This window comes from Chelonia mydas, chromosome 9, assembly GCF_015237465.2.
Source record: "Chelonia mydas isolate rCheMyd1 chromosome 9, rCheMyd1.pri.v2, whole genome shotgun sequence".
In the NCBI taxonomy this organism is placed as follows: domain Eukaryota; kingdom Metazoa; phylum Chordata; order Testudines; family Cheloniidae; genus Chelonia; species Chelonia mydas.
This window is the reverse complement of record NC_057855.1, coordinates 21777079-21799295: the sequence shown is the minus strand read 5'-3', so window position 1 is coordinate 21799295 and position 22217 is coordinate 21777079. Positions and strand designations below refer to the sequence as shown.

The following is a 22217-nucleotide window of genomic DNA, read 5'->3' as shown; positions in this document are numbered from 1 at the left end:
ACATCTAAAGGGAAGATTTAGCCCTACAGGACTGTCTATACTACAGCTATGATTTTTGTAACTGATTTTAAACATGTTGCAGTTTACATCTGTACAACAGCTATTCTGCCATCATAAAAGTGTTTTTGCATTCACACCTGCTACTCTAGGAAAATCAGGGATTTTACCTACGGGATTACAGGAGTTTCACATCTACTCACAGCTAGGTTCCCTTAAGTCTCAAAATCTCCCAGAATCCACTGCCAGAGACCACCCTGGCTTAACCAGGGGATCTTCAATGATCTAAAACTCAAAAAGAGTCCAACAAAACATGGAAACTTGGTCAAATTACAAAAGATGAATATAAACAAATAACACAAGTACGTTGGGACAAAATTAGAAAAACCAAGGCACAAAACGAGATCAAACTAGCTAGGGACCTAAAAGAAAACAAGAAAACATTCTACAAATACATTAGAAGCAAGAGGAAGACCAAGAACAGAGTAGGCCTCTTACTCAATGAGGGGGGGAAAACAATAACAGAAAATGTGGAAATGGCAGAGGTGCTTAATGACTTCTTTCTTTCGGTTTTCACCAAGAAGGTTGGTGGCAATTGGACGTCTAACATAGTGAATACCAGTGATTCATCTATAAAAAGTTTATATTAGGTAGGGCTGGTAGTACCACCTATTACTAGGGTCACCCTGACTCTTCCCATTATCAGACCATGTTTTCAGTTGCTTATAAAACTTTTCCAAACTTTAACCATTTGGGCTAAAATTTTCCATGTTGGGCATCTGCCTCAGGCTGATTTTTTCTTCTTTTTTTTTCCTTTTTCCTTTATTTCTTAAAAATTTTCAGCCAAAATGGTTCAGCTATATCCAAGAATGAAGCTAGGGAAAAATGTTTTGCTCATGTTCAAAAATTCCAGTTACCTTTTCTTTGAAGAACTCTAGAGTCCCAATGCTTTGGAGCAGGGACAAGAAATTTGGCAATGGGGTGGACTTTTTGTCAATGATGTGCCTTTTGTTGTCCCTATGAAAATCCTCCCAAATCTGATTAAATTATAAACATTTGAAAACTCACAATTCATATATACTCAATAGAAAGTTGCTAGAGATTTGCAGCAACATTCCCTGAAAATTTCATCTGTACTCAGCATACTTCAGCCCAGAATTTAACAGGACTTTCCCTGTAACTGCAATTCTGGGCTCTTGCAGCAAGGCACAGGAAATGAGAGCAGGGAGCCTGTCTTTCCTATGCTCTCAATGATCCCCCATGGGGCCCAAGCTGCACAGACGAAGAAGCTTCCTGATTCAAATGCAGAGAGGATAAGAATAGGACCTGGGGATTTGGTGGGAGTAGATTGGGATAGGAAGCTGGTGGGGTAGGGGTGGGGGAGTGGGACTAGAAATTGGGGAGCCAGGGACCAGTGGAGCTGGACAAGGTAGGTGTGGAGCCTGACTGAAAGCTAGTGGGAGGGGGCAATAGATTGGACAAGTAGCCAAGAGGGAGGGAAACTACTGAAGGCTTGGTGGGGGAGGGTGTAGGGTGAAGAAAGACAGGTTGGATGAGGAGGTGAGAACAGGAAATGTTATGCAAGTAGACTGGAACCAGCATGAGAAGCCACAGGAATGAAGTGTGGGACTGACTAGGTGAGGAGAATGAGACACAGATGAGAAACTAGGGGTGGGGAAGAAATAGGTTTGGGATAGTCTGGAGGGGACAGGACACAAGGGGTCAAGCTTCAGAGGTGCAGGGGAACAGGTAGAAGGATCTGTGATCACTAGCACTCTTCGCTCCAGAACCTGGAATGGAACCCAAGATTCTCACCATTCCCCTGCTGTCAGCAAATATCTGTGAAACTCCTTGGAAAAAATGTGCTAGTCCACATAGAGGATGACAATGTACTACTGGTATCTGCAAAAAGAAAAGGAGTACTTGTGGCACCTTAGAGACTAACCAATTTATTTGAGCATAAGCTTTTGTGAGATACAGGTATCTGTAGCTCAAGTGGCAAAGGTCTGTAAAATAGATGAAAAGTTCCAACCCTGCTGATGACCCATGTGGGTGCAATATGATGCCATGTGACGGACTTTGTTTTTTCAAAAATCTAGGAAGTCACACACACACGTCAAAACAACATTAAGGTGGCAAAGTCAATCACTCAGAAGTTAGTAAATACCAGAATTAAGGTTGCCTCTGCAACCTTAATTTAGCCTCTTTGTATGAATGCATTATGATACAATCTTTAATTACATGATCTCATATTATGTGTCAATCCTGATAAATCAATCCTCAACAAAATAATGGAATGGCCAACATGGGACTTGGTTAAGAATAAAAGGTGGCCAATATAAAATGCCAATCAACATTGGTTTATTAGGGGAAAACATCTGGTCAAACTAACCGGATTTTTTTTTTAATAAGATTTCAAGTTTAGTTGATCAACATTTTAAGCGTTGATATAATATATTGAGAGTTCTGTAAGGCATTTGACTTGGTACTACACAAGATTTTGATTAAGAAACTGGAACAAGACAAAATTAACATGGCACACATTAAAGGATGAAAAATTGGCTTACAGATAGGTTTCAAATGTAATTTGTAAATAGGGTGTCATCATCAAGTGGGTGTGTTTCTGGTACGGTCCCACAGGGATCAGTTCTTGGCCCTATGCTATTTATCAACTACGTGGGAAAAAATAATTAATGATAAAGAGTGCTGATGAAAAAAAAAAATGGGTGGAGTTGCAAATAATGAAAAGAACAGGTCACTATCTGGACCATTTGGCAAGCTGGGGACGAGCAAACAAAATGCATACTAATATGGTCAAATGTAAAGTCATACATTTGGGAACTAGGAACTCAGGCCATACTTACGAGATGGGGAACTCTACCCTAGGAAGCAGTAACTCCAAAAAATAAATGTTGAGGTCATGGTGAATAATCACCTGAACATGAGCTCCCAGTGCAATGCTGTTGTCTAGAAGGGTAATGCAATCCTTTGATGTATGAACACAGGAATATTGAATAGGAGTGGAGAGCTTATATTACCTCTGTATTTGGCACTGGTGCAACCACTACTGGAATACCATGTCCAGTTCTGGCATCCACCATTCAAGAAGTATGTTAAAAAATTGCAGAGGGTTCAGAGAAGACCCACAAAAATGATTAAAGGATTGGAAAACATCCCTTATAGTGAGAGACTCAAGGAGCTCACTTTATTTAGTTTATCAAAGAGAAGGTCAAAGGGTGATTTAATCACAGTCTATAAATACCTACATGAGGAACAAATAGACAAAGGTATTAAAAGAGCCAATGGCTAGAAGTTGAAGATAGACAAATTTAGAGTAGAAATAAGTCAAAATTCTTTTAACAATGATGGTAATTAAGTATTGCAACAAGCTACTGAGAGCTGTTGTGGATCCTCCTGTGACGGGTTCGGTCACAGAGGCTCCCCTTGGGACTGTCACCCAATGTGCTGAGACTACCTCTGAGCCCATTTTCTCTGCCAGTTTGGGTCTCCAGAACCCTGCCTTGTCGAGCCAGACACATAAGCCTGCTGCAACACAGACCCAGGGTCTGAACCACACCCTCAAAGCTGCAGACTTAACTGAAAACAGCTTAAGAAGTGCTCCTGTCTCCAGCACCCAGACACTCAACTCCCAGTGGGATCCAAACCCCAAATAAATCTGTTTTACTCTGTATAAAGCTTATACAGGGTAAACTCATAATTTATCTGCCCTCTATAACACTGATAGAGAGATATGTGCAGCTGTTTGCTCCCCTAGGGTATTAATCACTTACTCTTGGTTTAATAATAAACAAAAGTGATTTTATTAAGTATAAAAGGTAGGATTTAAGTGGTTTCAAGTAACAACAGACAGAACAAAGTAAGTTACCAAGCAAAATAAAACAAAACAAAACATGCACGTCTAAGCCTAACACATTTAAGAAACTGAATACAGGTAAATCTCACTCTCAGAGATGTTCCAATAAGCTTCTTTCACAGACAAGACTCCTTCCTAGTCTGAGCCCAATCCTTTCCCCTGGTACAATCCTTGTTAGTTCCAGCTCAGGTGGTAACTAGGGAATTTCTCCATGACTGGCCCCCTTTGTTCTGTTCCACCCCCTTTACTAGTTTTGGCACAAGGAGGGAATCTTTTGTCTCTCTGTGGGTTCCCACCCCTCCTTCTAAATGGAAAAGCACCAGGATAAAGATGGATTCCAGTTCAGGTAACATGATCACATGTCCTGTGAGACTTCATTACCCACTCGCTGGCATGCACGTATACAGGAAGTCTTACAAGTAAACAGAGCCATTTACAACCAACTGTCCTGGTTAATGGGAGTCATCAAGATTCCAAACCCCGATTAATGGCCCACACTTTGCATAATTATAATAGGACCTCAGAGTATTTCATATTCCTAGTTTCAGATACAAGAATGATACATTCATACAAAATGGATGATCACACTCAGTAGATTATAAGCTTTGTAATGATACCTTACAAGAGATCTTTTGCATACAGCATATTCCAGTTACATTATATCCACACTTATAAACATAAACATATAGAGTTCACTGTCACATCTCCATTACTGGAAAATTTTAAATCAAATTTGAATGTTTGTTGGGATTTCCTCTCAGACCTCTTTCTGCTTGACTTCCCAAAAACTCAGTTCAAACCCAGACTTCATCACTCAGGTACCTTTATTTCGCATACAGCAACACTTTGCTCAGTTGATCAGACTTAAAAGCAGGGGAGGGTGGATACAGGATACATCACAGCTCCAAAGTTACACAGAAACCCTCTCCCTTTGTATACATTGTTGTTGGTAGCTACCGGTGAGGTGCTCTGCTCTGGTTCGATGATGATAACAGTCGGCTGCGTGCGTGTTCTCTCTGTGTGCTGCCCCAGCTCTGCGCAGATAGCTGACACAGCAGACTCCAAGAGAACCCCCAAAGACCACAGACTCTAGTAAGGTATGAAGGCACCCGGCCAGGTTTATTGCCAAACGAAGCACAGTAACAGTTTCCTACAGACTCTACAGGACATACTACAAATATGTGCCCCCTGGCAATGGACACAGCTCAGTCAGTGACGGGACACTCCACTGCCCCCTAGGCTGGACAAAGATATGCACTCCAGGACCTACTTTTATACAGTTGCAGGACAGATTACTCATCCTACTGACGTATTGAGGTACAGCCCCTCGACTCATTAGGATGCTGTCTCCCCCTTTGATCATGTTGGTTCAAACAAACAGATATGTCCATCATGCTGTCCTGTTGACCCTGTCTTTGGGATGCACCTGCCTGTTCCTTGTTATCTCCGTGAAGTGTCCTCGTATCGGGATGTCCAGGTGCTATCTTGGCACACGTTCCCCTTATTACTACTTATATCATTAGCGTGTGCTTTCTAGGAGCCCTTTTCTTGCCAAGTTTTGCAATTAGGGCCTGCCTCTGGCTCACAGCCCAGCTTTGCTTAGCAATGCCTGGAAGTACTTTGGTTCAGGCTTTAGGACTCAGACCAGGCCTCTGATACAAGGATTTATGTTTCAGGGCCCCTTACTACATACATTACACATCTCATTACATTTGGATCACACCTTTTTGGATTGACTTCATTACTTCGCAGGAACCAAACTGTTTTCTGCATGCTCTGTCCATGTATTATCCATGTTGGACCTACTCATTACCTGATCCTACTCTTTAACCTATCTTGTCCTTTGTTCCCTGGATGTTCTCCCTCCTATCTTAACTAGTTCAGACATTCTGTTTTTTTAGCCTACTCACCTATTTACTTATCTTATTTAGCAAAAACATTCTGTTTTCAACCTAATGATCTGTTTAGCTTCCTAATTCTATCATCCAAGAAATGATGCCTCCCTCCATGTGTTAATTACTCATCTCAGGCAAGGCCTCAGCTACATTTTTATGAAAGACTTGCTCTAGTTCAATCAGGAATTAATTTAGATAAGCCCTATGGCCTATGTTGTGTAGGAAGTCAGAATAAATGACCACAATGGTCCCTTCTGGTTTTTATTTTTTCCACAGAACCCCTTCCTCATTTAGTGCACAGAATGGATGATGCTCCATTAATAAGCAACTGTTCAATATTTTGTTTTTTTCCACACTGAATAAAGTAGACCCATATGTTATTTACTGCATACTATTCAAACCCTGTTCTGAAAATTGAATTATCAACTTCCTCATACACTTTTCTATGGTGCTCATCACTATAGTACCCGAGTGCATCACAAACATTAATCAATTTATTTTAATACCCCTATGAAATCAGTGCATATCATTATCCCCATTTTACATATGGGAAGCAGAGGCATAGAGAAATTAAGGTCAAAAGTATCCACTAATTTTGGGTGCCCAGGTTGAGAAACCTAAGGCCTGATTTTTTAGAATACTTAGAATTATATAGCCCTTAATATGTTCAAAGCACAGCTCCCATTGATTTCTGTTGCAGCTGTGAGTGCTTAGTACTTCAGCAAATCAGATCTCAAGGTCTAAAGTCAGGTATCCCCCCACAACAATAAGGAACAGACAATTAGTGACCTCCTGTGAAGCATGTGGTTTCAGTGACTTGGCCACCATCACACAGGAACTCTGTTCAGAGATAAAATCCAATTTTCCAGAGAAACATTCAATTGCCTTCATCATGAGACCATCCTTTCTCTTCCTGCAATCTCCTACCTCTTTAACTACACGCCTTCCAAATTCTGCAACTAATGGAGCAGGGGTTCTACAGTTAACAGTCTCCTTCACTATACAACTCTAATTCATCACCAGAGCAGGCCCTGAATGAGGCACAGGTCCTGTGCAAAAAATTAAATAGTGTGTAATCACGTAAATAAAGACTGCATCATACTTAAGGCTAAGATTTTGTCACGGTTATTTTTAGTAAAGATCACGGTCAGGTCACAGGCTCCGTGAATTTTTGTTTGTTGCCCGTGACTTTTACTAAAAATAAGGCTAAGATTTGGTCACGGTTAAGTATGATACAGACTTTAATTACATACTATTGAATATTTTGCAAGCCACAGAGCAGGGGCGCATGGAAGACTGCAGCCCTCACTGCAAGCCACAGGGCAGGGCCCCAGTGGCAGCCCCTGGCGGAAGCTGTGGGGCAGGGGTGCACAGCCCTGCTGCAATCCCCCGGTGGAAGCTGCAGGGCAGGGGTGTGCAGGCCCAGCTGCAACCCCACGTACGCCCCCAGCTGAAGCCCCAACTGTGGGACAGGGGGAGCATAGCCCAGGCTCCAGCTGCTGACAGCTGAGGCTGAAGAAATCACAGAGGTCCAGTAAAGTCATGGAATCCGTAACTGCTGTGACCTCCATGACTAAATCGTAGCCTTAAATCATACTGTATATACACAAGGAGGCCAAATTAAGGTCACAAATGGAGTCTTAATACTGGCATTTCCTAAATTTTGAGTGCTTGACTTTGCAACCTTAATAGTGTTCTTTTAACATCGTTTTTTGTGTTATATATAATTTCATATTTCATTGGATGACAATGTCTTTTGTCATTCATTTTTCTATATGTTCCTAATGCAGATGAAAACGACTTTTGCAGTTTTCTAAGCTATATTAAGTTTCCTCTTCCCCCCACATAGAATTTTTTTCAGGATTAGTAACACTAATTTCAGGGAGACTGAACAAAGATATACCACACCCAAGTTAGATTTACCGATTTTACTCTCTCTTTCCTCATCCTAGGCAAACAATTTTCCAAATCCCTTTTAAAGACCCAGTGTGGGAGTTTCTGGTTTAAAATACAGATTTTTAAAAAAATAACTTTAAAACCCTATGCAGTATTGGCAGGTGTAGGGAAGAAAGAGGACTTCTAACCCCAAAGGCCAATATTGGAAGTGAAAGTTTCACCCATACGCTTTATCTGTAATACCATGGCTTGGAGTAGATCAGTGGTCCCCAAACTGGGGGCATGCCCCCCTAGGGGTGTGTGGAGGAATGTTGCGGGGCGGGGGGGAGAAGGAGGAGGCAAAGTATGGGATGAGGCCCAGGCCAGCCCCCACAAGGGGCAGGGAGGGAGCACCATGCTTCCAGCCCTGCTCTGCCCCCAGACCAGCTCTGCTCCGCCCCCAGACCAGCTCTGCTCCAAGCCTCGCTCCTTCCCCAACCCTGTTCAGCCCCTGAGTCCTGCTCTGCCTCCAGGCCCAGGCCAGCCCCCAGGGAGGGAATGCCATGCTTCCAGACCCGCTCTGCCCCCATTCCCATTCAGCCCCCAAGCTGAGGAAGCCTTGGCTGTGCAGTAATGGAGGGGAACACGGACAGATTCAGTTAATGGCAAGGGGGGGGAGGTGCAACTAGAAAAATTTGAGCACCATGGGAGTAGATGGAAGTGACTCAACTGTAGCCTTACATTAAGCCTTCAGATATGTAAAATACTGGTCTTCCCCCCCCCACCCCCCACTTTTATTATGTAATGAAACTAGAAACTATCCTTAAACTTAGTGTTGCTTTGCATTTCTGGAGGGATTTCAAATTGGAGATTAGCAGCCTATTCAAACACAGAACATGAACCTTGTCTGTTTTGTTCATTATCTACCATAAGCCACTCTTTTAAATTTTGGCCTATTGTTAAATGATATCATCAACACTGGTAAAACAAAATCAGGTGAAAAACAGCTATCCTCTGAGCTTTGTTAATTATTGCCTTATGAACATTTTTTAAAAATTTATATTTTTTTGAATAGCAACAATAATGACAAGAACATTCACTTAAGTAAAAAATAAACAGTTATATTGCAAGAGACAGACATGTGACTCGGAATTAAAACCAAAAGGTTATAGTTTACTTCTCGTATAACTCCACCATTGTCTAGAGTTCCATCAGAAACAAATCTAGCCTAGTAAAAACATGATATTCAACTTCCACTGGACCTGGCAAATTGTCAACAGTTCTCACACAATTAAATCAATTGGCTGTTGAGGATACTCAGAAAAACTGCAGGATTGGGTCATGAGTCAATAATGATAAGGCATATTACATCACTGACAGTACATTACCAAGTTTTACTTCAGATTTTTTTAAATTTGGTAGTTTCATTGTGGAAGTGTCACTTTAACATACTTTCACAACACAAAGGAAGATTCACACACAAAAAACCTCCCAAAACAGCTTTGTAATGTATACTCTTTAATAAACATTACAAGGAACATTAGTAAAGAAAAGTTAGTTCATAAATAATATTAGTGAAATACAAAGTTACAATTTCTTAGCAAACTCTTCCGTGGAGACAGCTTACAAAGTGGTTTCTCTAGGCTGAAAGTATAAATTATCTGTGCTCTGTGCCTGTTTTCAGAGTTCTAATCACAATTGTCCAAGCAGAAATTGCCCCACAAAGATAAAAGGTGCTGATCTGTACAGCAGACTCCAATTATTGTGAGCTGTTGCTTGGACGGAGAAAAAAAAAAGGCTCCTGCTGCATCTGTTCATTCATCTACCTTTGTTTATTGTTAGCTAGTGTGCACACATGTATGGGTAGGGTGTTATTTTATTAGTCAGTTTTTGCTTTCTTTACCCTGCTTCACTCTCCCTCCAATTGAGGTTATCTAGCTGTTGTGTCTATCTCCACACCACCATCAGGGCTTGTGAAGAGAGTGGTCACTTTGGATGGGCTATTACCAGCAAGAGAGTGAGTTTGTCTGTGGGGGGGCGGAGGGTGAGAAAACCTGGATTTGTGCTGGAAATGGCCCATCTTGATGATCACTTTAGATAAGCTATTACCAGCAGGAGAGTGGGGTGGGAGGAGGTGTTGTTTCATGGTGTCTGTGTATATAATAATGTCTTCTGCAATTTCCACAGTATGCATCCGATGAAGTAAGCTGTAGCTCACGAAAGCTCATGCTCAAATAAACTGGTTAGTCTCTAAGGTGCCACCAGTACTCCTTTTCTATCAGGGCTTGTGTGTCCCTTTCCTATACTAGGGTCCCTCTTTTCCCTCTCACCAATGTCTGGGAGATAAAACATTCAGGCTATCAACATGTTAAACTGTATTGGGAAGGTAGGCAGAGATGAGACTGGACCATTTTTATGCTGGAAGATATTAATGGGTGCCATCAAACAGTTGTTTGATTAATAGACAATTGCAGAGGAGTTTGAGGCTATGGCTGTACTAAAGAGCCGGCAGAGACTTCACTTGTCCCCCAATTTCTCCCTTTTATTTGTCTCATTTTCCCTAAAAATGAATAGGGTTCTAGCCACTGATGCCTAGGACATTCCTTGAAGTTTTGGAATTGATCAGATGTGGTATTCAAAAGTTATCACATTACATACACTCAATTGATCGTATGGTATCTTCTTCACAAGCTCAGTCAAAAAAAAAAAAAAAAAAAAAAAAGCCAACTAAGTTAAAAGATCAAAATTTCAGAGTCAAGCGCTCAAAAATTGGGAAATGCTAGAATTAAGATTGACCATAAAACCTTAGTTGAGCCCCCATGTGTATATGCATCATGATATAGACTAATTATATGATCCCATCTACTAGTTTATCCTCAGGACCCCTGTCTCATTCAGTGGTCAAGATATATATATATTTAAATGGGTAAACGATGCATTTTTTCCCCGATTTCATTCTCAATTCTTGACCATTGTAGCTGAAAATTTCCAAAAAAAATTCAGGTGAAGCAGACACCTGGAATGGATAATTTCAGGTTGGAAAAGTTCAGCAAAGTTGTAACAAATGAAAACAGGGTATTATAACGGGAAGTGTTGGGCAACCATAACAACTCTGCCTATATTTTATCTGTTTTGCATTTAACTGAAATCTAGAGTGGAAGGATGATCTTCCATGACACTGAGACCCAGGTAATCCTGGATTTATTCCTGTGTATGATGCAGACTTCCTACAAAACCTTGCACACATCACTTTCTAACTGTAGTCAGTGCAAAGCGTCTCTGCCATCAGACCCTTTAAAAACGGAGTTTCAGAGGAGCTGAGCATAGACAGTTTTCACTGGAGGTTTGGATTCTGAGCATTTCTGAAAAATCAGGCTCACTCTCTACACCTCAGTTCCCCATGTGCAAAATGTGGATAATCCTTCCCTATCTCAGAAAGGGGATGAGAAAATATATCCATTCATATTTGTGAGGTGTTCAGACACTATGGTGATAAGCACCACACAAAAATAGTCTATACATAAAATGAACACTGTAGTGTGTGTAAGCTGACTGTCAAAGTAACAGATTTTAAATGCATCAGTAGTAGCTGGTTAACTCAGTAAAATAATACTATAGTACTGGTTTATTTTACAAGAAATGTGTTATTATTAAATTAACTGTTGTCTTATATTAGCCACTGTGCTGCTTAAATAGTTTCGAGGGGCCTAAAGTCAATTTATTATATATGTGGTCAGTAGAGCTATCATGAGAAACATTTTACTTTTCCCCCTGCTATAAAAAGTTCAGGATGCATTCATAAAGCTTTTTTATGAATCGAATCATTAATCAAACCAGTAACTGATGTTTTTGGATTCATCTATATAGCTGGTACATTTCCTGTAGCATTTTTGACCATTTGGTTCTCTAAAGAGATCTACTATTCCAGGCATAAAGTTCATTACCACATATTTTAGTGATATGCAAGCATTTGGTAAGAGAGAAAAAAAATTGTACATTACAACCTTCAGTCATCTTTGGTGTGAAGGATAACTAGTGATACTGTATGCTAGATTATATTGATTTCTATAAAGATGGAACAATTAAGAAAGAAGGTATTTGTTCAAAGACAGTGGGATTTCAAGCACTGAATTTATTCTAACACTTTTGCAGAAAAATCTAATGAGTCTTTTGTATTTTTTCCTCCCCAGAGTAAAAATTTAACTTTGATCTGAAAAATGTCCTCAAAGTTAAGTTAAGTGAGAGAAAATACAAAGAAAAATTGTACTCACCTTGTACAGTGAGGCATGACTTAGCATGACTTGTGAACTAACTACATTCATACATGGGATGCCCTAACAAATATAATAGGAAGAGATGAAAATGCAACAGAGATGCCTTTGGGAACCTGCAATGCCCAAAACAGAATTGTTGGGGTTTTAGTAATGAATTTGAGTTAGTAATCAATTTAGTATATCAGTTTGTTTAAAACATGCCGTTAGGGACAAGTAGGGAACAGTATATATCTTCTACTCCTGAGGGAAGTCTGCACCAAAAAAAAAAAATCAAAAATTCTGCACACAATATTTTTAAATTCTGCATATTTTATTTGTCAATAAATAAACGTGATGGCTCCTGCATGGCAGTGGGGAGCACAGGCCACTGGCTGCACGGAGGTGGGAAATCACCCTGCAGGCCCTGCCCCTTCACCCGAGACATGTAGTGAGGCTGCACCCAACCCTGACACAGCACAAGGGCCATGCCTACCGCAGAAACATCCCAGGGCCCTGCCCTCTTCACCAGGTGCACGAAGATAGCAAGTGAGAGGGACAGAGTCTTGCATGCATGCCTAGCCCTAGCCCTAGCCCCCGATGCAGGTGTGGGGCAGGCTCAGCCCAGCAGGATCTAAGTGTGGAGGGTTTAGTGTGGACGGGTCAAGGTGTGGGGTGAGAGGGTTCTGTGTGAGGCAATCTGGGTGTGGGGGGTTCAGTAAGGGGTCTAAGTGTGGGGAGGATCAGGATGCACAGAGGCTTGTTGGGGGGTTCCGGGTACAGGGGAAATGGGACTCTGCAGGAGTGTCCAGGTGAAGGTGGATGGGGCTCAGTGTGGGGAGTCTGGATTTGTGGGAGTGGAGCTGATAAGGGTGGGGGTCCAGGTGTGGGGGAGCTCATCATGGTAGTCTAGGTGCAGCAGGAGTGGGGCTCATTGGGGTGGGGGTTCAAGTGCAGGTGGCTCAGCAGGTCTGGTGCAGGGGGAGGCTCAGTATTGGGCGGGCGGGGGCGGCTCTGGGGTGTGAGGCTTGGCCGGGAGAGGGTTCTGGGTACAGGGGGACGATGGTCCAGATGTACAGGGGTTGGGCAGACTGGGGAGCAGCTCCTCATACAGTGACAATCCCTCCCTCCCTCCACACCCTCTGCAGCTGAAGAGCGATGGGGGCAGGAAGCAGAGCTTCCTGCAGCCAGGGAAGGTTTCTGGGGGTGGGTCTGACTTGGCCCCTGCCGCTCCTTGCAAGGGGAAGAGGAGCTGAGCCAGTGCAGAGTAGGAGCCACCAGCTGGGGCATCCCCAACCATGCTTCCCCACACCCCCGACAGTTATTTACCTTTCCACTGGCTTCTTCAGGCACCCAAAACAATACGCCCCCGCTGTCGGGGAGGGGCACATAACCGCTCTTGCGGCTTCCCTTTGCTTCCCTGTCAAAAAGTCATTTTTTCTGCAAGGAAAGCAAAGAAATCTGCAGGGAATATGAATTCTGAACACATGCAGTGGCGCAATTTCCCTAAGAGTAATATTCATATTATTGACTATTTAAGCACTGACCCTGCAAAGACATATGCACTAGCTTAATATTACACACTGCAAGCTGTAACATTGATGTCAATGTGATTACTCACAGTGCATAAAATTAAGCACGTGCATAAGTCTTTGCCTTCTTTTCATAACACGAAGGCCCCAATCCTGCAATCTGCTAAATACTCAGAGCTGTACATTTTGATTTGACACATCAAGCAATTTTAAGAAATAAACGTTCATAATGAAAGCTTTGTACTAAGACCTAGTATATCTTACAAGGACTAACAAACTTGCAAAATAGCCACTAGCTATAACGGTCTACATTTCACTCTTTATAGGTTTAATAAGTTTCAGACTGTGCAGAAATGAGGTACTAGAAAAAGATTCTGAAACCACAGGGAGAGGAAAGGTAAAGGGGGGATGAGACGACAGGCAGTGCTAAAAAAAAATCCCGACACAAACTGCCCCTCACATTTTGTGCACCCACAGTGAAAGAAAAGGTGCTAATGTTCAAGAATAGAACTCAGCCCAGTTTATGATGATTCTGAAGAATGCCGCTGCTTGGGAGACTCCAGAAAATGCAAGATGGTCAGGAAGAATGCGGATTCCCACAATCATGGATCCAGTTTAAATGCGCTGATAGGAATAATACCAGTTACTCTTGTAAGTGTAACTGTTTACATCCGATATACTACCCGGGACTTTGTTCCCATTCTAGGAAGCTGCAATTCTATAACCCATACTCTGTACTGACGACATAAAAGATCTGATCAAAGATAGATTCACTAACTCACTGATGTAAAATTGAAATATCAGTTGCATTTTAGCAATTTCTATGCTGGTTAGTCTAGTGCCCAACTCTTTATGCTCTGCATTGCCATGCAAGAGTCCTGGATTCTATTGTCAAGTTTCTCACTCCCCAAACCAGAACAGTGTAACTCTCACATTGAGGAAGAGTGTTCTGTATCTTACTTTGCTCACTTTGTAACCAGCTTAGGACCAGCAATGATAAAATCTGAAGTCAGTTAAGTCCAGTATAACACCAGAAGGATAATACCTCTTTCTTATGCAAGACTAACAAATGCTAACTCACCTCTATTCCCATTTATATTTAAAAGAAAATAAAAGCTCACGATAAGAATTGCAAGTTATCACCATCTTCTGGGTCTCTCTTATCTGACCTTTGTATTTTAGACTGTAAGCTCCTTGTGGCTGGGACTGTGTCTTTAGTGTGTTGTATATAGCAATGGCGTTTAACAACCGAATTATTAATAAGAAGGTCTACAACACAAACATTTAAGAAATTGACAGGTGTGACTCAGGGGAGAAGGTGAGGAAGGGGGGAGACTAAGTTCCCTCTAAACTGCACAGTTATGCAGCAGCCTATTATGGGCTACACAGGCGCTCAGGGTTGTGGCAGGGAGAGATGCCTCTTCCCCAGCCCTGGACCTACCACGACAAGGAGAGGTGCCCCTCCCCTGGCCCCAATCCAGCCTGGGACCTGCCGTGGCCGGTGGGAGAGGCCCCCCTACCCCAGCCCTGGACCTGCCACAGCAGGGAGAGAGGCGCCTCTCCCCCAGCCCCAACCCAGACCTGCTGCAGCTGGTGGAGTGGCGCCTCTGCCCAGCAGCTCCGTCTTCCCAGAACATGGCTTTAAGCAAGGGTGGAGACATCGTCATGGAATTCTTGGGGGAAGGACTAGAGTTGAGAGAAATGAGACTCTGTCCCCCCGGAAATCCCAATATTGGATCTTTGTTCCTGCCCCAAATGGAAGGAGCCCCGAGTGCTAGCTGGGGCAGGAGGGAGCGCATGCTGCTGCTCGCTCTGCAATGGGTGTGCACTAGCTGTGCTCCCCAGAGGCTCCAGCCAGCATTGGTGGGAAGCAGTGCTGCTCCATGCTGCTCCTGAGAGGGGCCGTACCTGACAGGCCCAGCCCAGCCCCAGGTTACAGAGTGTCAGTGGAGTAGCGCAGGCCCCACAGTGCCTTGGGGTTACACTTTCCAGCCCTGTTTTGTGAGCTGTCACTAATAAGGGCCTGATCCTGCAAACACTCACCACCTAGCACAGCACACAAGACACTGACCCCAAAAGGGCTGCATATCTGGAAGCACCAGGACATGGGTAGGGCTCAAGTGATGCCCAGGTTTGTGCTGGCCCATTGCACAGAGCAGAATCTCACCCTCTGCCTGATAGTGGTTGTAGTAGCTACTTGTGATGCTCCCAACAGTGATGCAAGAGTGGGAGCACCAAACTCAGGTGCCCCTCTCCCGGCCCCAAATCTGCCACAGCTGCGGGAAGAGGCGCCTCTCCCCATCAGCCCAGGTGCTGTTGTGGAGAGAGAGGTGGGGAAGAGTCCTCTCTCCATGCCGTATCCCCGGGGCAGCTTGCACCCGAAACCACTCATCCCCGGCCCTACTCCACAGCCCTCAACTCCCCCAACCCCAACCCTCTGCCCCAGCCCCATCTCAGAGCCTGCATCCCCAGCCGGAGCCCTCACTCCCCTGCACCCCAACCCTCTGCCCCAGCCCTAGGCCCCCCCCACACTCTGAACCCCTTGGCCCCACTCCGCCACCCGAATTTTGTTATCACCTCCATATTGGTGCACATAACAAAATTCATTCCGCATATGCATGGGAAAAATTAGAGGGAACACTTAGGAGAGAGCTGGTTATTTTTCCCAATGTTGTCAACCACCAGAGTATCATGTGAAGGGTGAGATAATAAACAAAGTGACCCTTTGTGCAGAACACTTTTCTCCACCTTCTTGCAAGAAGCTAGGATGCAATTTGGACGTAACCATATTTCCTTCACTGCAGAATAAATGTTTTTAGGGACTGGGGCAGACACATGATCTTAGCTACAAGACTGCTTCTGCCCTAGAGTTCTTGCTGTTCTCTAAACTAAATGGGAGGGCTTCAAGCCACATTCCTAGCAAATTCTGAGACACTCTGATCTAACACAAGCCTGTGGGCATGGGGGAGGGGATGGTATCTTCCCCCCATCCCCAAGATGTTTAAAGCATCTGGATCTTATTCAAACCCTCAGCCAGTCCAAAAACTACAGATGCTTCAAAAATTTCCATCCATCACTGTACCTCAAACTGGAAGTGTAAAGCTTAAGGAGGAGGATGCAATAACCTCAAAAGGGTCTGGATCATCATATGAATCCTGACTTTGTTGGGACCTGATGTAGGATATTTGAAACTACTAAAAAAAGATGATACAAGCAAGCTCAGTGTCAAGATCATACAACAAGGGCTCAATGGCTCTAGCATCTGTAAAAAATGATGCTAAGGCAAATTTCAAAGGCTACACATTCAGTTCACTTCATCAGTGATGGTTCTCTACAGATTCAGAACAACACATAGTAGAAAGAACCTAAAGTTCCCCAATATAGGAATTGAGGGCAAGTAACTCATGGATCCCATCAAATTCCAAAATATGCTAAAAGACAGGAGCATTCTATCCATAGGTCAAGGATTTGATGATGTAGTGAATCTTCATAAAAATACTCTAGTCTCAACAATCTACACACTGGCCTTCAAATGGCCAGCAGATTTGATTGTGGAGGCTAGAGGCTCCCTATTGTCCACAAATAACCCCTTGATTTTCTGACCGCTGCACCAGATGCAGAGAGAGGCATGGAAACTCAACTGCCAAATAGCAAAAAATAAATGGCTGAAACACAAAGAATTTCTCCAAGTTTATGCAGAGAGAAGTTACCTCACAACCTCTACAGAAGCTATGCAGGGTAGTGTGATAGGGTGTTTACCCCACACAGGTGGTGGAATGGTTAAAATGGGCCTGAGAGGCCAATTAACACACCTGGCTGCACCTGGAGCATGGGCCAGACCGAACTGAAGATGAGTCCTAGATGGGGGAGGAGTTGTTTATATAAAAAGAGTGAAAGCTCACAGTAGAAAGCAGCTACGAGTGTGCATGTGTGTGTCACAACTCTAGTCCCTCTCTGAGTAGTAGAGAGCAGAGGAGTTTCATGAGGGTGTTTACACCCTCGATCTGATGGGACAGGATAGCAAAGTTGCAGATTCCTAAAGTGAGCCTGAAAGGTCAACCCATAGGCAGATGGACTTCGGGGTAGACTGGAGTTGAGGATCCAGACTAACATCAAGAGTCCAGGAAGGAGCATTCTGCAGAACAGAGAGCTGGGGGAGGATCCTCGATGGATTAACAGTTCAAGCCCAGGGAAGGAGAAGAAGTTGCTTTTAGTATTTCCCCCCACCCCCACTTTTGAGTTTGGTTAAAAGACTCCAGGGAGAAGCTTTAGGGCCAGTAATCTGATAAGGAAGTAGAACGGAAGAGGAGTCTGGGAAGAGCTCCAGACTTCATACTGATGACCAGTGTCAAATGGGACTGTCAGTGTGGGATTATTGATACTCCAGAAAGTGAGACGCAGCTGGAGGGCCAAGTCACAAGAAGAGACTACAGCAGGGCCAGATCAACTGTTGGTAGGAGGTGCTGCCATGCCCAGCCATGGGGGGTGCACTGCAGTGAGTGCACTCTTACACAGATAGTAAAACACTTCATTAATCATGACTGCCTACAGTCCACAGCAGAGCCTGGCACCACATGCTGTAAAGAACTTTCATCCTACTTGGCTGAAAAGATTATGTGCATTTGAGAAGGCTTGTCAAGTTACATAACTCCAATCCTCATCAACCAACCAACCAGACTGCTCTCTTTCCCCTAACTTCAGTCCGTTCACTTCTCAATGGGTCTTGACCTAAGACCTGTGAATCCAATATACATCCTGTCAACAAAGGGGTTATGACTAATTGATTCCACTTCTGACTGAAGCAGCCACTGCCTCATTCAAGAAAACAATTTTCCCTTCCTCCTTCAAACACACAGTAAGTCCAACCACCACTGAAGAAACTGACCCTGATGTCAGATCAAGCTAGCAACTGCCTAGTATCAAAACTTCTGCTCCCGAGCAAGCTCACAGAGAAACTAGCCAAAGGGTGACAGGCTCACTTAGCTGGAGCTAGGATCCTACACCAGTGACACACCGTGGATTCAGGCTAGAATAACAGACAGAAATAGCATTAGCGGGATGGATGGGGGATTTCCTGCTGGTAATAGATGGTGAACAGACCTCCTTTCTCATCCTCCTGGAACTTCTGTGAAGCATTTGATACTGTTGACCAGAAGATACTGCTGTCCTGCTTGAGAGAGCAGGCAGGGGTCCAGAGAGAAACGTACTAAAAAACTGTATGAATCTTTCCTGAAGGGACATTCCCAAAAGGCAATGATGAGAAACTGCACCTCTGCCACCAGGCTCCTCACTTCTGGAGTCCCACCCAAAGATTGGTTTATTTCTCTGGTCCTGTTCCATATCTATATGTCACCACTAGGAGAAATAGTAAAAACGGATGGACTTAAGTGCCAACAATACACAGATGACACACAAGACTACCTATACTTTCTGTAACTAACACCAAGCTGGCCCAGTTTTGGATGAGATCAACTTGTGGATGAAGAACAGCTGAACCTGAGTATGATGGAGGTTATACTGGTTGGAAGAGGAAAGCACTTTGAGTAGTTTGCAATCACAGTGCACTGTCCTTTGGATTCATTCAGTTTCACTTGATTGCTGCTTCTGCCAGCACATTGAGTAACAGGTATGAGCAGCAACAGAGAGCGAGCACAGTCTTTCCTGGATGGGTCATTTCACAGTGGATTTTCATTACTGAGGAAAGTTAAAGAATTATATTTCTGCATCAAAACTTTTCCTTTGATAGCTAAATGGAATACAGGGAGGGAAAATGGGGGAGGGGAGGAGAAGATTTCTAGTAAGAATATAAGAAAAAAAATATTTCCCCCTTAATTACTCTGCACCAAAAAATTAAAAATTTGGTGCACATTTTAAAATTCTGCAAAATTCAGCATTTTTATTTGTCAAAATAACACTATATAATCATGCCAGTTTCAATTATTTTGGATATTTATTTCAAATACCTATTAGCAACGACACCTCTACCCTGATATAACGTGACCAGATATAACACAAATTCGGATATAAAGCGGTAAAGCAGCACTCTGGGGGGCAGGGCTGTGCGCTCCGTGTCAGGCTCTGAGCAGTGTGTTAAGGGTGCCGGGCCAGGGCCGAGGGGTTGGAGAAGGGGCAGAGGGTCTCGGGGGGGGGGGAGGGCAGTTGGATGGTTCGGAGGTTCTGGGGGCGGGACGGTCAGGGGACGGGGAAGTTGGATAGGGCGTTGGAGTCTCGGGGGGGCCTGTCAGAGGGCTGGGGTGTGGATAGGGGTTGCGGCAGTCAGGGGACAGGGAGCAGGGGGGGTTGGGTAGGGGGTGATTAGGGACGGGGGGGTTTCTGGAGGGGGTGGTCAGGGGACAAGGAGCAGGGGGGCTTAGATAGGGGTGGGGTCTTGGGAGGGGTTGTTGGGGAAGGGGGGCTCTGGAGGGTGTAGTCAGGGGACAAGGAGCTGGGGGGGTTGGATGGGTCGGAGGTTCTGAGGGGTCAGTCAGGGGTTGGGAAGTGACTATTAATAACGGAAATGCTCGAGGCCAAAGCAAGTTCGATATAACGCAGTTAGATTTTTTTGGCTCCTGAGGACCGCATTATATTGGGGTAGAGGTGTATGTCTGTAACAATACAAACAAAAAAATTCCTCCAGTAGCAGAAAGTTAAGGAAACCCCTACAACCCAGTTCCTGTTTCTCTGACCCCTCCCCCAAGCGTCCAGCAGCAGTGCCAAACACCCATACCCCCTTCTCCCAGAGTTCAGCTGCAGGGCACCCCGCAGCCCAGACACTTGCACCCCCTACCCCTCAGAGACCAGCCATAGGGTTCGCCCTAGCCCACACATCCTACAGGACCTCCGCCCAGACACTTGCACCCTCTCCCCTCCAGACCCCAGCTGCTAGACTGCCCCCAGGCCCCACACACCACACACATGAGCCCAGGGATCCAGAGGAAGAAACAGCCTGAATCTGGGTCTTCGGCTTGTGTGGAGATTCCTGCATGCCACCTCCTTCCTTCAGGGCATGCTGAGAATTGCAGCTGCCGGGAACCCTCCAGCTCCCTCCCGCTGGCTGTATCTTCTACCTGTGAGCTGTGCACTGCCAGGACCAGCGGCCCCTAGTGGTGGCCAGCAGCTCTGCAGCCCATTTCTGTGGAGGAAAAGGAAATTCTGCGCAAAACCCATAATTTCTGCACAAATTCTGCATGCACAGTGGCGCAGAATTTCCTCAGGAGTAAACTTAATGCCATGATCCTGAAGTGTATGTGGCCAGGCACCTGCAGCTGTGCAGAGCCCCACTGAATTAAGTGGTGGAGCTTCATACAGGTACAAGGATTGGCCAGTGTATTTCAGAATTGGGGTCAAATCTCTTTAAGGGTAAAAGGAAAAAAATCCACATGTAGGAGTTGCCATATTGGATCAGAGCCAAGGTCCATCCAGTCCAGTATCCTGGCCCTGACAGTGACCAGAACCAGATTCTTAGAAAAAGCATTAGTCTTATCCTGGTCTCTAACAGTTAGAGATTGGTTTAAACCCTGAAGAATAAAGTTTAATACACCCTTCCAAAAAATAAAAAATAAAAATTGATATATTTTGTTACAAAATGATAATTTTTATAATTCTTGACATCCATACAGCTAAGCACACATTCAGATCAATTTATGAACTACAAAATAAGAACATTTTACTCAATTAAGGATGACAGAATTTGACCTGATATCAAAAGGGATGTAACTAGTATTTTTCTATCACATTAGGCATAACGTATTCTCAGAAGCAATTTTGTAAAAATAATTAGTTTTAAAACCAGTACAATTTTGCTATATTTTAATTTGCTTTTATTACACATTATGATATCAAATAATTTGGAATTTAAGAGTGGCATAAGCATTTTTTTTTTACTAGCAATTTATAAGATCTACATATTTTAAAGAACACTTACCATCAGAGCTTGTAAGTACAAAACTCTCAGCTTGGGATTGCTTCTTTCCACCTATGTTTTTGGGAAACCAATGAAGATCTATGGGGTAGATATCATCAGGAAGCTTCACTACTTGAGTTGTTTCACTAGTTAACAAGTTCCATTTCATGATGTGGTGATCATCACTACATGAATACAGCTCATCAGCTGTAGTCCAGCCCACACAGCTAACCAATTCTCTATGTGTAATTGAATTAAGGAAGTCTTGAATTTTGGTTACTGAAAGTAATCTTAGAATAAACCTCTTCTCTAAGTATTGCAAAAAAATAAAGTGATAATAAGTATATATAATAAAAAATAAAAATATTTAATTTTGACTATTTAAAAACAGATCTATATACAGAAGTTATTTTTGTGTAAGATCTTGACACAAAGAAAAGTAATGCAATGTAAAGAGGCAGCAGAAAGCTGGAAGAAAATAAAGAGCAAAAAAGGAATTTGACAGAGTATGTGACTTTAAAAGTATCATGTCTAATTAAACAGCACATCTATTATACACAGATAAAAGCTTAGGCTCCATATGCAGGAGGGCCTTGGTGTCAAAATACATAAGTTAAAACACATTTGGTCAGATTTTGGTTTTCATTATAGCAGTATCACACAAGGGATGGAGATCACTCATTTAAGAGTAACAGGATGGTATTAGGTAAGCATACCCCTTTGTTGGTGCTATCGTTTGTTAGTCTTATTGCAGACAAATTGATAAAGGAGTGCAATTGTTAACTGCATGAGAAAATCTCTTTGCAAGAGTAAAACCTCTAAGAGAAGAAAGAAAAAACAAACAAAAAGCTTTCCTGCAAAATCTTGACACCTTCTGCAAGGTGCTGAACA

General features: G+C 43.4%; 1 protein-coding gene across 9 annotated transcripts in view; it reads right to left on the bottom strand.

Moving 5' to 3' along the window:
• The window catches only part of IFT80 (intraflagellar transport 80), a 147964-nt gene that overhangs the window by 116396 nt on the left and 9351 nt on the right, over window positions 1-22217 (bottom strand). For 7 of the 9 annotated variants that reach the window (XM_007063085.4, XM_037909456.2, XM_037909458.2 and 4 more), the window contains exon 3: window positions 21348-21569. In XM_007063085.4, coding sequence (XP_007063147.1) covers window positions 21348-21569 — 222 coding nt within the window. Of the gene's footprint in view, window positions 1-9603; window positions 9617-21347; window positions 21570-22217 lie in introns of those variants that run through there. The other 2 variants (XM_037909461.2, XM_043522318.1) reach the window with 2 other exon arrangements.